This window comes from Camelina sativa, chromosome 9 (genome assembly GCF_000633955.1).
Source record: "Camelina sativa cultivar DH55 chromosome 9, Cs, whole genome shotgun sequence".
Taxonomy (NCBI): domain Eukaryota; kingdom Viridiplantae; phylum Streptophyta; class Magnoliopsida; order Brassicales; family Brassicaceae; genus Camelina; species Camelina sativa.
This window is the reverse complement of record NC_025693.1, coordinates 1,862,281-1,877,392: the sequence shown is the minus strand read 5'-3', so window position 1 is coordinate 1,877,392 and position 15,112 is coordinate 1,862,281. Positions and strand designations below refer to the sequence as shown.

The 15,112-nt window shown below is 39.2% G+C and overlaps 1 protein-coding gene across 2 annotated transcripts; it reads right to left on the bottom strand.

Annotated features, from left to right (window-relative positions):
- Window positions 9,668–11,101, bottom strand: LOC104710204 (DNA mismatch repair protein MLH3-like). Of its 2 annotated transcripts, none has more exons than XM_010426766.2 (5): window positions 10,718–11,101; window positions 10,447–10,618; window positions 10,309–10,360; window positions 10,180–10,227; window positions 9,668–10,084 (listed from the first exon to the last, which is right to left on the bottom strand). In XM_010426766.2, the coding sequence occupies exons 2-5, from the start codon at window positions 10,567–10,569 to the stop codon at window positions 9,954–9,956; spliced, it is 354 nt and encodes a 117-aa protein (XP_010425068.1). In that variant the 5' UTR covers window positions 10,570–10,618; window positions 10,718–11,101; the 3' UTR covers window positions 9,668–9,953. The 2 variants fall into 2 exon arrangements, with proteins under 2 accessions (XP_010425068.1, XP_010425069.1); XM_010426767.2 differs by having other exon boundaries at window positions 10,447–10,572; window positions 10,718–11,100.

Here is a 15,112-nt window from a genome sequence, read left to right as displayed (position 1 = left end):
CAGTCAATCTGCGTCCCTATCGGTACTCTACACTGCAGAAGGACGTCATTGATAAAATGATTCAGGAAATGCTAGATCAGGGAATAATCCAGCACAGCTCCAGCCCTTACGCCTCACCAATCGTCCTGGTAAAGAAGAAAGACGGCACATGGCGTCTCTGTGTTGATTACAGGGGTCTAAACAAGCAAACAATCAAAGATAAATACCCCATTCCCCTACTCGAAGATCTGCTAGATGAACTGGGAGGTGCAAAGTACTTTTCCAAGCTAGACCTGCGATCAGGGTTCCACCAAATCAGGATGTGTCCAACGGACGTGTACAAAACTGCTTTCAAAACCCATTCCGGCCATTATGAGTATCTGGTAATGCCCTTTGGCCTTACCAACGCGCCGTGCACATTCCAAGGACTCATGAATCAAGTGTTCGAATCAGTGGCCAGGAAATCCCTGCTGGTTTTCTTTGACGATATCTTGGTGTATAGTCAAACCTGGGAAGAACACCTGCAACATCTCCACGCAGTGTTCAGGATACTACACCTCCAGCAACTGTACTTGAAACCTTCGAAATGTATCTTTGGAGCTACTATGATAGAGTATCTGGGTCACTTTATCTCTACTGAAGGAGTGAGCACTGATCCTGCTAAGATTAAGGTCATCGAGCAATGGCCTGTACCCGTCAACCAGAAGCAGCTCCGCAGCTTCTTAGGATTGGCCAACTATTACCGGAGGTTCATACAGGGTTACGGTGTTATCGCACGTCCTCTCACCAACCTTCTAAAAAAGGAGGGCTTTCAATGGAACGGTGATGCAGACAAGGCATTTCAGTCTCTCAAATCAGCTTTGTCTTCGTCCCCGGTGCTGGCACTACTGAACTTTGAGAAGGTTTTTATTGTCGAGACTGATGCCTCAAACACGGGAATTGGCGCTGTGCTCATGCAAGAGAACCATCCCATCTGTTACATCAGTCGAGCTCTAGGACCACGACACCAAGCTTTATCAGTCTATGAGAAGGAACTTATGGCCGTGGTCCACGCTGTACAGGTTTGGCATGCATACCTCGCACATCGACCATTCATAGTCAAAACTGATCAGAAATCATTGAAGTTCATGATGGAGCAGAAAGTAACCACCCCCTTCCAACACATGTGGCTATCTAAGCTCATGGGCTACACCTTCGAGGTACAATACAAGAAAGGCAAAGACAATGTGGCAGCGGATGCTTTGTCCCGAGTCACTGGTTCTCAACTGCTACAAATCACGCTATCTCAGGTTCATCAAGGGTTCTTTGACTCCCTGAAGCTATTGTGGCAGACCGATCCACATCTGCGGACGCTCATTGCTGAACTTCAAGCGGATCCTAACTCTCATCCCACTTTCTCCTACATCAATGATGAGCTACGTCGAAAAGGGAAGCTAGTGGTGGGAAACGATCAAGCATTGAAACTTCAGATTCTCAAGTGGCTGCATGATTCACCCACAGGAGGTCATTCTGGCAGAGACGCAACACTTCATCGGATCAAATCTCTGTTCTTTTGGCATCGAATGAGCCCGGAAATACAGAACTATGTCCGAAACTGCTCTGTCTGTCAGAAAAATAAGTATGATCTAGCGGCCAAACCAGGTTTGCTCAACCCTCTCCCTGTTCCCAATGGTGTGTGGGAATCTATTAGCTTGGATTTTGTGGAAGGCTTACCCACATCCTCAGGAAAGCATTGCATATTGGTGGTTATTGATAGGCTGAGTAAGAACGCACATTTCATGGCCCTGTCTCACCCCTACACAGCTATTGATGTTGCTCAGTTATTCCTAGACAATGTCTTCCGTCTCCACGGGTTGCCAAAAGACGTTGTTAGCGACAGAGACCCCACGTTCCTCAGCGAAGTGTGGCAAGACTTGTTCAGGGTTCTTGGCGTGGATCTAAAGTTCTCCACGGCTTACCACCCACAGACTGATGGTCAAACCGAGGTCACCAACAAGACCTTGGAGACATATCTACGTTGCATGAGTGCTGAGGCTCCGCATACATGGTCCAGCTGGTTACCTCTCGCAGAATGGTGGTACAACACAACATATCACTCAGCCATTCGCTGCACCCCCTACGAGATCGTATATGGACAACCTCCTCCAACACATCTCCCTTACCTAGCTGGGGAAAGTTCCTCTATTGTTGTTGATCGCAGTTTACAGAAACGGGAAGAGGTCATATCTATGCTCAAGTTTCATCTACACCGTGCTCAGAACAGGATGAAACAATATGCAGATTCAAGGCGTTCCTTTCGAGAGTTTCAGATAGGAGACTATGTGTACCTGAAGCTCCAGCCATATCGACAAAACTCTCTCAAATCCAGGAACGTTCCACACAAACTCTCACCAAGGTACTACGGACCGTTCAAGGTAACTGACAAGGTTGGAGCGGTAGCCTACAAGCTTTCACTTCCCCCAACAGCGGCTATACACGATGTCTTCCATGTCAGTCAGCTAAAACTGTGTCCCAATCCATCATCTGAACCACCAGTCTTACCTCAGTACTGCCTTGACATCGGGAACTCCAAAGAACCTGAACGTATCCTGGATACTAAGGTGGTCAAACGCTGCAACAGTGCTGCTACAAAGGTGTTGGTACAATGGAAGGGTTCGACTCCAGAACAAGCAACATGGGAGTTCTACCAGGATATCACGGCCAAATTCCCGCATTTTCAGCCTTGAGGACAAGTCTGCTCTCCACAAGGGGAGTATTGTAACAGGATAAAGTTACCGTTACCCTCTACCTTATCTTTATCTTCACTTTTGTAAACCCGGTTTGTCCCGGTTATGCTTTTAAGCCAGCTGTAGTGGTCCTGCGTGACCCAACGTGCTTATGTACGAACCTTATCCCATTTTGGGAAAAACAATCAATCAATAATCATCTTCTCTTTACTGTCTCTCTCTCTTATCTCACTATCTGAATCATATCCTCTCATCATCCGTGAATCTCAGTCCCTTCAAGGTGATATTCTCTTCTTAACGTCATCTTTTGGGTTGTGATTTACCTACTTTCGGACTCGCGGTGAGTTTCTGAGTGGGGTTTATCTTTCATTTAGCTAAAACGTTTACATTGACATCCATGGATCCTGTCAGGTTGTAAGCATGACATGAGCTTGTGTATATGAATTTTTACTTTCTTTCAAAGTTAGTGTTTTGTTAGATTATGTAAATATATAATTAAGATTAAGAATCTAGATGATTAAGAAAGTTGCCTAGGTATATTTATTGACTACAAAATTGATGATTGGCCGCATGTACTTGGTTTGAGTAAATATGATTCACATGTTCTTAGATTAGTGAATCAGAAACATTTTTGTGTCCGGTTGCTTTGAATATTTCTCACTATTTGTGTAACCTTCTTTCATTCTAGAGTCCTTCAAACTCTCATATATATATAGAATCTTGTTAGCATTTGCTTACTGCGAGTTTGACTCAAAACCATGACTTTATACAATAATTTTGAAGGGATTATACAATTCTCAATTATGGATTTATATTCTAATAGACCCTAACCATGTTTAAATAATGAACGGAAAAAGTCACTTCTCCACTAAGAAATAAAACAAAACACTCCCAAAAAAAAAATCAATAAAAAGTTGAAAAGATCATTACTCTATTATTCATTCGTTTCAATCAGAATCAAAATAGTCAATAGAATCATCATCAACGCTAGTACCAACGTTCAAGTATAAAACTTTACCATCTTCTTAATAGGGAAAGTATATTTCTATCTGATTAACGTAGCTGTAACAGGAGCCTGATAGATTGTGTTAACTTTGCTTTTTGATATCCCCTTTTCAGTTATGATGAATATGTTTTTAATCCCTGTTTTTGTCTTGCTTACTTTTAGATTGTCGGATTATTGTTACCTGTTCATGAAATTCTACTTGTGATTGGAACTGTTATATTTGTTGTCTTATGGTCGGTTTATCACTATAGCAGCTCTAGTTTCATGGTTACTACCTGGTTACGTTTACTAAATTAAATTGGCATAATTCATCAGTGCTAGTTAGTAATTTGTCAATGATTCTGGGCATCACTCTTATCTTTTATATGAAACTGCAGGTATTTCTATGCCTTTATGACAGTATTTCAATTTTCAACAAGTTTGGGGGAGGATAAAGACATGAAATGTAAACAAAACTCAGGGTTGTATCGTTCTTGTCATCTCATATCGAATTCTTAAGGTCCTGCATTTAGAACAGGTCTCTGAAAATCTCTGTTTTATTCTTTCAGTTTTGACTTGTCTTTTCCCTTCTTTTAATGGATCAATAGAAATTAAATGATTAGTGTTATGTTGATGGCAAAATGATAACTTTTTCATTGCAATGTCTGATCTTAAACATATGGATCATGTCGACCCTTCTTTAAATTGACATGATCCATACAAATTTGTTTTTCCTCTTTATCATGAGAAAAGATTTGCTTTATGGTAAGAAAACATGGAGGATAGAGGAGGAAAATGCGAAAAGACGCATGTTTCTTGGTAAATCAAGTTTACTTCATCAGGTAATAAGTATTTCCAAATAATCAACAAACTATACTATTGTATTCAATATCAAATGAAATAGAGCATTCACAGAAGTTTTATTTTATCTTTAAGAAGAGCGACATTTTATAGAAGATTGTTATAGTGTGTTGTCGATGTGTCATCAGTTAAATTTTATGGGAAAATTGTAAATTTTCATAGGAGATTGTACTGGTTTTGTCGATGTGTCACTACATGTACGATTTAATTTTATGGGAGGAAAACAACAAATTAATGTTGGTAAGATAGTTCGACCACTGGATGGATATAGCACATAGCTTCACATCTTTCCATTAGACGAATGGATCACATCAAGACAAGCATGACATATTTCAGACATAAGCTTCTCTAATAATCAAATATGAACCAACACCGACAAGACACTCATTTTACACTAGTCAGAGAAGACATACTTTGCTCTTTCAACAATGTGAACACCAAAGATAATTTAGTCTTTATACTAAATAAAACACATCAAACAAACAAAAAACACTGTAGTAACACTCACACTGCATGTAAGTAAATTTTTCTTAATCAAGATCAATTGCCACAAATAAATGTGTAGTTGTGATCTTTGTATATAGGAAACAAGACCCTACCAAATATTAAAATTAACACCAGCTCAGTGTTCCATGGAAATTTGACTGACTAAACGAAAAAGCATTAGTATATAGCAAGTTGAAAAAAAAAGCTTAAACTTAGCAGTCAACTCTAACTTCTAAGAGCGCAAACAATAGAAGCAGAGACACTGATCACAAAGTGAGTGCAAGCAAACTTTACATGATGATGATTGCAACAGGAATAACATCTAAACATGCATCCACCTCTGGCTGAATCCCATATAACCAAGGTCAGATCATAACAAGAATAGGACCAAGAAAGAAAAGGTAACATGAAACACACTCAAATCAGATGCCATAAGATTTACAAAACTAAAAGAACTCATGCATTATTCAGCTTCAACCGTAACAAGCAGGCTATGTGAGACACATTTCAGATCAAGATAGATAGCTTTAAATAACTATCTTACGAGAGCAGATGTACCTATTTCTAAAAATTAGGTTAAAGAGACAAATTCACAATAAAATGAAAAGAACAACATAAATGATAGAAACACACAATATCATAAAAATGAACAATTACAGCCAAATTGTGGACATCATCACTTTGAAATTGCAAACAAACAAGGGTATACAACAACAATAACAAGAAGACAACCAATACAGCCAAAAATGCAAAAGAGAATTCAAACATAAGCTTCTCTAAGAATCAACTAAGACAATTAAGATGTTTGATTTTCAAACGTGTATACCACTTTTTAATTGTATTTGTTTGAACATCTATATAATGAATTGTTAGCGGGGCAGCTAGCGGGGGGCTGTAAGTTGTATACAGGAAACAAGATCCTACCAAGACAAACAATTGTAGACATGTCATCACTGGGAAAACCCAAACAAACAAGGGTGTATACAACAATAACAAGACAACCAACAAACACAGCTTAAAAATGCAAAAGAGATTTCAGATATAAGCTTCCCTAAGAATCAAATATGAACCAACACAGACAATAAAACACTCATTGTAATAATCTTCCACATTAGTTAGAGAAAAAATAGTTTGCTCTTTCAACAATGTAAACATCATATATAAATTAATCAAAATAGAAATGACAACCCCAACCAGCTATGCGATCTTCAAAAATAAAATTCCTGTCTCCTAGTCATCTACATGGTAACACGGCTACATTTGAAGTAAACAGACAAAAACCCCGAGAACTGCATGCAAACTGCAAAGGGAGCTAAAGAATAACCTGAAACTCTTACGACGATCTTCAGAAACCCGAGAACAACTGCATGCGAAGAAAGATAAAAAAGCGATGTTAGAAAACCTATGTAAGTTTTTGCTACTTGTCGAGAATGGGTACACACGGTAATGAATTTTGTAAACAACAGAAAATATTAACCTTAAGAAATAGAAATTCACATACCTGATTTTCAGACGTAGAATATCAAAAAATTCACATACCTCAGATTAAATGTAAGCGTGATCACGCATGCTCCATGGATGTAATAATTCTACAACCCAAGCAGTTTAAAGATTTGGGACTGCTTCATTTGATAATCAGAGATCATGACCAGGAACAATCAAAGTGGTAATTTAGATTACCTCAACAACCGAGGCATTTGCTTTTAGCACCATGTGACTAGGAACCTGAATGCATTATAGAGACAAGGACAACCAAACCGATAGGGACATGGACAAGGAGAGAGGTAATTTAAATTACCTCACCCAAACCAAGGCATTTGTTTTCTTTGCTCAGGTGACTAGGAACCCAAATACATTAAGGGACATGGACAATTAAACAGATAGGGACAGGGACAAGCAGAGAGGTAATTTAAATTACCCCAGCCAAACCGAGGCATTTGTTTTCTTTGCTCAGGTGACGAGAAACCCATATACATTCAAAGGGACAGGGACAATCATACCGATAGGGACATGGACAATCATACCGATAGGGACAGGGACAAGCTGAGAGGTAATTTAAATAACCTCAACTAAACTGAGACATTTTTACTTTGTTCAAGCGACTAGGAACCTGATACATTCAAGGGACAGGGGCAAGCAGAGAGGTAATTTAAATTACCTCAAATAAACTGAGGCATTTATTTCTTTGCTCAGGTGACTAGAAACCCGAATACAATCAAGGGACATGGATAATTAAACCGATAACAACAGGTACAAGCAGAGAGGTAATTTAAATTACCTCAACCAAACCAAGGCATTTGTTTCTTTGCTCAGGTGACTAGGAACCCAGATGCATTCAAGGGACAGGGACAATCATACCGATAGGGACATGGACAAGCTGAGAGGTACTTTAAATTACCTCAGCTAAACCGAGGCATTTGTTTCTTTGCTCAGGCGACTGGGAACCTGATGCATTCAAGGGACAGGGACAAGCAGAGAGGTAATTTAAATTACCTCAAATAAACTGAGGCATTTGTTTCTTTGCTCAGGTGACTAGAAACCCGAATACATTCAAGGGACAGGGACAATTATACCGATAGGACAGGGACAATTATACCGATAGGACAAGGACAAGCATAGAGGCATTTGTTTTCTTTGCTCAGGTGACGAGAAACCTGTATGCATTCAAAGGGACAAGGACAATCATACTGATATGGACAGGGACAAGCTGAGAGGTAATTTAAATTACCTCAGCTAAACCGAGGCATTTGTTTCTTTGCTCAGGCGACTAGGAACTTGATACATTCAAGGGACAAGGACAAACAGAGAGGTAATTTAAATTACCTCAAATAAACCGAGGCATTAGTTTCTTTGCTCAGGTGACTAGAAACCCGAATACATTCCAGGGACAAGGAAAATTAATCCGATAGTGACAGGGACAAGCAGAGAGGTAATTTAAATTACCTCAGCCATACCAAGGCATTTGTTTCTTTGCTCAGGTGACTAGGAACCCATATGCATTCAAGGGACAGGGACTATCATACCGATAGGGACAAGGACAAGCTGAGAGGTACTTTAAATTACCTCAGCTAAACCGAGGCATTTGTTTCTTTGCTCAGGCGACTAGGAACCTAATGCATTCAAGGGACATGGACAAGTAGAGAGGTAATTTAAATTACCTCAAATAAACCGAGGCATTTGTTTCTTTGCTCAGGTGACTAGAAACCCGAATACATTCAAGGGACAGGGACAATTATACCGATAGGACATGGACAAGCATAAAGGCATTTTTTTATTTGCTAAGGTGACGAGAAACCTGTATGCATTGAAAGGGATAGGGACAATCATACCGATAGGGAAAGGGACAAGCTGAGAGGTAATTTAAATTACCTCAGCTAAACCGAGGCATTTGTTTCTTTACTCAGGCGACTAGGAACTCTATACATTCAAGGGACATGGACAAGCAGAGAGGTAATTTAACTCTACATTCAAGGGACATGGACAAGCAGAGAGGTAATTTAAATTACCTCAAATAAACCGAGGCATTAGTTTCTTTGCTCAGGTGACTAGAAACCCGAATACATTCAAGGGACAAGGACAATTAAACCGATAGGGACAAGGACAAGCAGAGAGGTAATTTAAATTACCTCAGCCAAACCAAGGCATTTGTTTCTTTTCTCAGGTGACTAGGAACCCAGATGAATTCAAGGGACAGGGACAGTAGGGGCAGGGATAATTAAACCGATAGGGACAAGGACAAGCTGAGAGGTAATTTAGATTAACTCAGCCAAACCGAGGCATTTGTTTCTTTGCTCAGGCGACTAGGAACTTGATACATTCAAGGGTCATGGACAAGCAGAGAGGTAATTAAAATTACCTTAAATAAACCAAGGCATTAGTTTCTTTGCTCAGGTGACTAGAAACCCGAATACATTCAAGGGACAGGGACAATTAAACCGATAGGGACAGGGACAAGCAGAGAGGTAATTTAGATTACTTCAGCCAAGCCAAGGCATTTGTTTCTTTGCTCAGGTGACTAGGAACCCAGATGCATTCAAGGGACGGGGACAGTAGGGACATGGACAATTAAACCTATAGGGACAGGGACAAGCTTAGAGGTAATTTTGATTACCTCAGCCAAACCGAGGCATTTGTTTCTTTGCTCAGGTGACTAGGAACCCATAGGAACCCATATGCATTCAAGGGACAGGGACAAGCAGAGAAGTAATTAATATTACCTCAGAAACCGAGGCATTTGTATTTTCAGGTGACTAGGAACCTGTATGCATTCAAGGGACAGGGACAATCAAACCGATAGGGACAAGGACAAGCTGAGAGATAATTTAGATTACCTCATCCAAACCGAGGCATTTGTGTCTTTGCTCAGGTGACTAGGAAACCATCTGCATTCAAGAGACAGGGAAGAGTAGAGAGATAATTTATATTACCTCAGAAACCGAGGCATTTGTATTTTCAGGTGACTAGGAACCCCATGCATTCAAGGAACATGGACAAGCAGAGAGGTAATTTAAATCACCTCAGCCAAACCGAGGCATTTGTATTTTTTGCTTAGGTGACTAGGGACAAGGACAAGCAGAGAGGTAATTTAGATTACCTCGATAGAAACAGGACAAAGAGTATTGCATACCAATACATAACAATTTTAGTTATGACTATCTCATCACATGAGTGAGCGTGAGACTAGTTAATTGGCAAGCAACCAAAAACGTATAATACACAAGGGAAAACCAAACCTATAAGGAGCACAGACACACACAAAACTATAGACAAAGTAAACGATTTTGAAACCCAAGACACAAAATTGAAAACCAATAACCGAAAGAACTAAAATCAAAGAAAGTAAGATTTTTGTTTTAACAAAAATTATGTAGGAGTATTGAGTAGCATCAAAGTCATCCCATACCTTTCGATAACCATTAGGCTTCCCAATAGATTTTATCCTGATTTCCAGTAACGAGATTATCTGATATCGAAGCTAACGCTAACGCCCCTCCACGGAATCCAAAATTTTCACTGGATGACTCCAAATCATGAAACTTTGAAGTGGCTGTTTCCACAGATTGCTTAAGATAAGTTTCTCAATCGAAAACTAAGAAGTGACCTTTATTTGTGCATCAAACATAAAAGATCGCCACAACTTACTGTATCTTTTTCCCAACAAAATCAAATCATCTCTGGAAACGCCTGATCCTGAAAACCAAAACCAGTAAAATAATTCCGAATTAGGACTCAATCATGTGGAAAAAGTATTCATAGTGGAGCTATACTCACCATCATCCACAACCTTGACAGAGCACGAAACAACACCCACAAAGATAGAAACCTGAAAATAGAGAGATCGGTCAGAAGAAATCCAGAGAACCAGATCAAGAAATCGAAGTAGAAGGGGAGAATTTGATTTTTGCGGACCTTGGTTGCGTCGAGACTGTTAAACACGTGTTCCTCCACGACCTTCCTCGTCATGTCAAACATCATAATTCCAGAACGCTTGGAAAGATGAACACCCTTAGGCAAAGGCTTGATCGAATTCATCCCCTGAAACACGGAGAAACAAAACCCCCAAAATTTCCAAGAAGCAATTCTGGGGATATCAATTATTGGAGATCGCGAAGCTATTTATCGCCATTAGACAAAAGAAAACAAAAAAAAAAAACCCTAACGACAATCAAATCGAACTTACCTAGAGATGGCGATTTCATAGGAACTGGGAAGTGATTGATCGTCGCTAAAGGATGAAAAGAACAAAACAGAGTCAATACAATCGAAATTGAAAACCCTAAAATGGGATAAAATCAAAAAGGCAAAGAAAGATCTAGAAACTCATATAAAATAAGCGAAGAGAACTTATCTAGAGACTGTGGATCTCTCCTCGCAAGAGATTGATTGATTCTTCTCTTGAACTTGATTTTGTCGGGAGTGAATCAACAAATTATCTCTCAAGGAAGAAGACGATGAGAGCAGAGAGAGAACTTTAATTTAATTAGGTTTACAAAGAGAAAGGGAGCGTCGAGTGTTAAAATAAGACTTCTCTCTCTCTCAGCCTTTAAACGGTGCCGTTTGGTTGTTTATCGTACCATATACAATATAGCCGTTGGAAAATATTGAGATTTGGAATTGGAAAATAAGCATTGTACAAGCCTCACAAAAGTTAAATAAAAATACTCAAGTTTTTCCTTGTATATTGCACAGTTGGCCTTTTTTACAACGGTTATTTTCCAATATGCTGAACCCATTGCAATTGTGACCCAAAAAGGAAAGATAAATGATTTGCTTTCTCATTTAGATCACAAATAAAACGAGCCAAAACATAAGACATTGTAGTTTTTGTCAAGTAATCACTCACAGTGTAAATGCTCAAAGAGTGATCCGTTTGGAGCATATTCAAATATCAAGATGCTGGTGAAAGGTTCCTTTTACTCACAGTACCCTGACCAGGTTTACAAAATTCTTGTTATTGAACATCGACAACATTTCGATCTGAAATCATGAAATAGAACGCGCTAAGTCCACTCTGTTAAATTGGGTCAATCAACACCACCCATATCTCCACCTTCACCGATTAAATCTCCGTCGTCGACGCCAGTTTGAATTATATCATCAGCCATAACACCGCGTCGTTGGCAGTAGAAGAACCAGTCGTCTCCTTTGTCAAAGGCTTCGTTGTCGCACTCCTTGCAGATCATTGTAGTCATTGTAATTGAAAGGACTTAGAAAGAGAAAAAAGTAAGAAACTTTGCAAGGGATAAAGGAAACCCTAAATTAGATCGACGAAGATTTGCGTTCAAAACTTTTGCGGCAAAACCTGGCTTCGGGCGTTTAGGATTTGGCGGTGGAGGTTTTGATATTGGAGTTATTGCAACAAAAAGGCCCTCAAATTTTCGCTGTTTAAAAAATGTACCTTTTACCAGCAAAATTCTGAAGCTGAGTCCGTCCTTTACTATATGATAAACACTAAATCTTCGATTTCTATCTTATGTTGTTGAATTGGCCATTAACAGATATTAGACTTTTAGGCTGAATGGTTATTTTGTTGCATGTCCTATTGGGATGTGGTGATGGCATCCATGGATCCTGTCAAGTTCTCACGGCGCAATTCTCCATTACCCAGACTAGCCCTAGGCATTTTATCCAAACCCAAATGCCCACCCGAACTGACCCGAATTAAATGTAAAAATATGCATCCTAGGAGATTTGAACTATAACCTTGAACATTTAAGAGTGCATCTTTAACCATTTTGCCATCTTAGTTTCTCTGTCCTAATATGAAATGTTAAATATTTATATATATACAAGTTTTCTAAAATTTATATAAATATATATATATATATATATATATTTTTGGTTCATGGTTTGATTGAGTTCGGGTAAACCTGAATTACCCGAACCCGAACGGGTAATACCCGAACCCAACCCAAAAATGTCAAAACCCGAACGGGTTCTATATATCTAAACCCGAAAACCCGATCGGGAACCCGAATGCCCAGGGCTAACCCGGACTGGTTCAGCCTAATGTTGCATAATGGGAGTGGAAGTTGACAAAGTTGTAAGCATGACATGACCTTTTTTCCTTTTTTTATATAAGTTTATGATGGGGAAATGTTTTGTTTGATTGATTAAGAAAGTTGCTTCCAAGTATACAACATGAGAAAGAGGCATATTTATTGACTACAAAATCGATGATTGGCCGCATGTACTTGGTTTGAGAAAAGATGATTCACAAGTTCTTAGATTAGTGAATCATAAACATTTTGTGTCCGGTTGCTTTGAATATTTCTCACTATTTGTGTAACCTTCTTTCATTCTAGAGTCCTTCAAACTCCCCTATATAGTATCTTGTTAGCATTTGCTTACTGCGAGTTTGACTCAATCATACAATCCTCAATCATGGATTTATTCCAATAGATCCTAACCATGCTTAAATAAAACGAAAAAATCACTTCTCCACTAAGAAATAAAACAAAACACACCCAAAAAAAACCAATAATAAGTTGAAAAGATCATTACTCTATTAGTCATTCGTTTCAATCAGAATCATAATAGTCGATAAAATCTTCATCAACACCAACATCAACGCTAGTACCAACGTTTTTCACCACTTCTCCTTCACCTTCAAGAGGCATCTTGTATCTACACTGAGGACACGAGGCGTGAATCTTCAACCACTTCTTCACGCACGCCAAGTGATACTTGTGTTTACATGGCAACTCCGTAGCCACCTCACCTTTACCCCATTCCTCCAAACATATCACACACTCTCCTTTCTCCACAACCGCTACACTTGGCAACATCTCTATCGTCCATCTCGAAGCCGGCGGTCTCCCGTTTTCAATGTCACCGAAGCGACGACGATATCCTCCCGTTGTAAATATAAATGGAAACGTCGTCGGTGCAACTTCACCGAAGAAATCCTCTTGGTCGCTGGCGGTTAGGATAATATCATTAGCCCTAACAAAGCATCGTTGGCAGTATAAAAACCCGTCGTCTCCTTCGACAAAGGCGTCGTTTTCGCACTCGTTGCAGATCATCGTCGTATATATCTCGTAATTGTAAGAATATTAGAAAGAAAGGGAAGAAACTTTGTGAGCGTGAAAAGAAACCCTAGATCAGGTTGGTGAAGAAACAAGTAGACGACGAAGAGGGTGAATGAGGAAAAATATTATAATTAGGGTTTTGTTATAAAGAAGTGATTATTCATCACTAAACATGACACATGTTTTAACACTTGTCATGTTTATCTCTTTTGATTAAGTGACTCATCATTTGTTTTGTACCTATAAATATGTGATGAGAGTGAGATATAGACAATATATAAGATTTCAAAGTAAAAAGAGATGTGTTAGTGTCCCTCACCCTCTCCCTCACCATCACGTTTCTTCTCTACTTTCTTTGTGCAATTACACAATTGCATAAACATAAGCATATACATACACACATATATATATTTATATAATAATCTTCTATATTTGTGTTATTATCTACAACACGTTATCAGCACGATCGTCTCTCTGCTCCAACCGATCTAACCGTTTCTATACAGATCAATCTTTTGAGGTAACATCTAATTTATGTCGAATTTGTTTATTTAAAATTTCTTTAAATTCCTTTAAATTCAAGAATATATATATGAGATATTTACGGAGTAAAAAGACTATGTCTTCTCCTTGATCATAATGGTAGGCTCTGCCTCCTTGATCATATAGATCTACATTCTTGATCAGAAAGATAGGCTCTGCCTTCTCGATCATATGTTAAGATTTATATTATATTATAGAAGGCTCTGCCTCCTCAAAATCTCATGAATAAATTAATAATGGACTTATTATTCATGTAGATAATTATGTCAAATCTCGCCAGACTCGAAATCCTTGCCCTTGATGTATCTGGAAAAAATTATATGACATGGGCATCGGATGCACGAATGCATCTGAGATCGGATGGGCTTTTAAGCACCATCGATCCGTCGAAAACAACGTCAGATGAGGATAAGGCCAAAAGCCATGGTGTTTTTACGCCACCAGCTCCACGATAATCTGAAAAATGAGTACATCACGAAAGAAGATCCTGTAGATCTTTGGCAATCACTCAAAGATAGGTTTGATCACCAGAAATATGTGATCTTACCAAAGGCTAGACATGAGTGGTTAAATCTCCGGTTCTTGGATTACAAAAGTGTTGGTGAATTTAATTCCGCTATGTTCGGAATCACCTCCAGGATGGCTTTGTGTGGCGAAGAAGTGAGCGATTATGATATGATCGAAAAAACGCTCTCAACTTTTCATCCTGGAAATGTAATCCTGCAAGAACAATACCAGACCAAAGGATACACTCGATTTTCTGAGTTAATGCACGTTCTTCTTGTTGCTGAACAAAATAATCAACTCGTGATGCTGAATCATCAAACTCGCCCATCTGGATCAGCTCCACTTCCAGAAGTGAATGTTGCTTCATCCAGTTATAATTGGCAAGGACGAGGACGCGGACGCGGTCGAGGCTGTGGCCGTGGTCGTGGGCGTGGAGGAGGTCGTGGTCGAGGTAGAGGAAGAGGTCACTATTCTAATAGCTTCAACGCTGGCAA

What these genes read in the sequence shown, in the direction of transcription:
- LOC104710204 (XM_010426766.2), bottom strand. Translation starts at nt 10,569, where the DNA reads ATGAATTCGATCAAGCCTTTGCCTAAGGGTGTTCATCTTTCCAAGCGT. An exon ending in ACAGTCTCGACGCAACCAAG is followed by an intron (nt 10,361 to 10,446) that starts GTCCGCAAAAAT and finishes CTCTATTTTCAG; the next exon opens with GTTTCTATCTTTGTGGGTGT. An exon ending in TTTGTTGGGAAAAAGATACA is followed by an intron (nt 10,085 to 10,179) that starts GTAAGTTGTGGC and finishes CTGTGGAAACAG; the next exon opens with CCACTTCAAAGTTTCATGAT.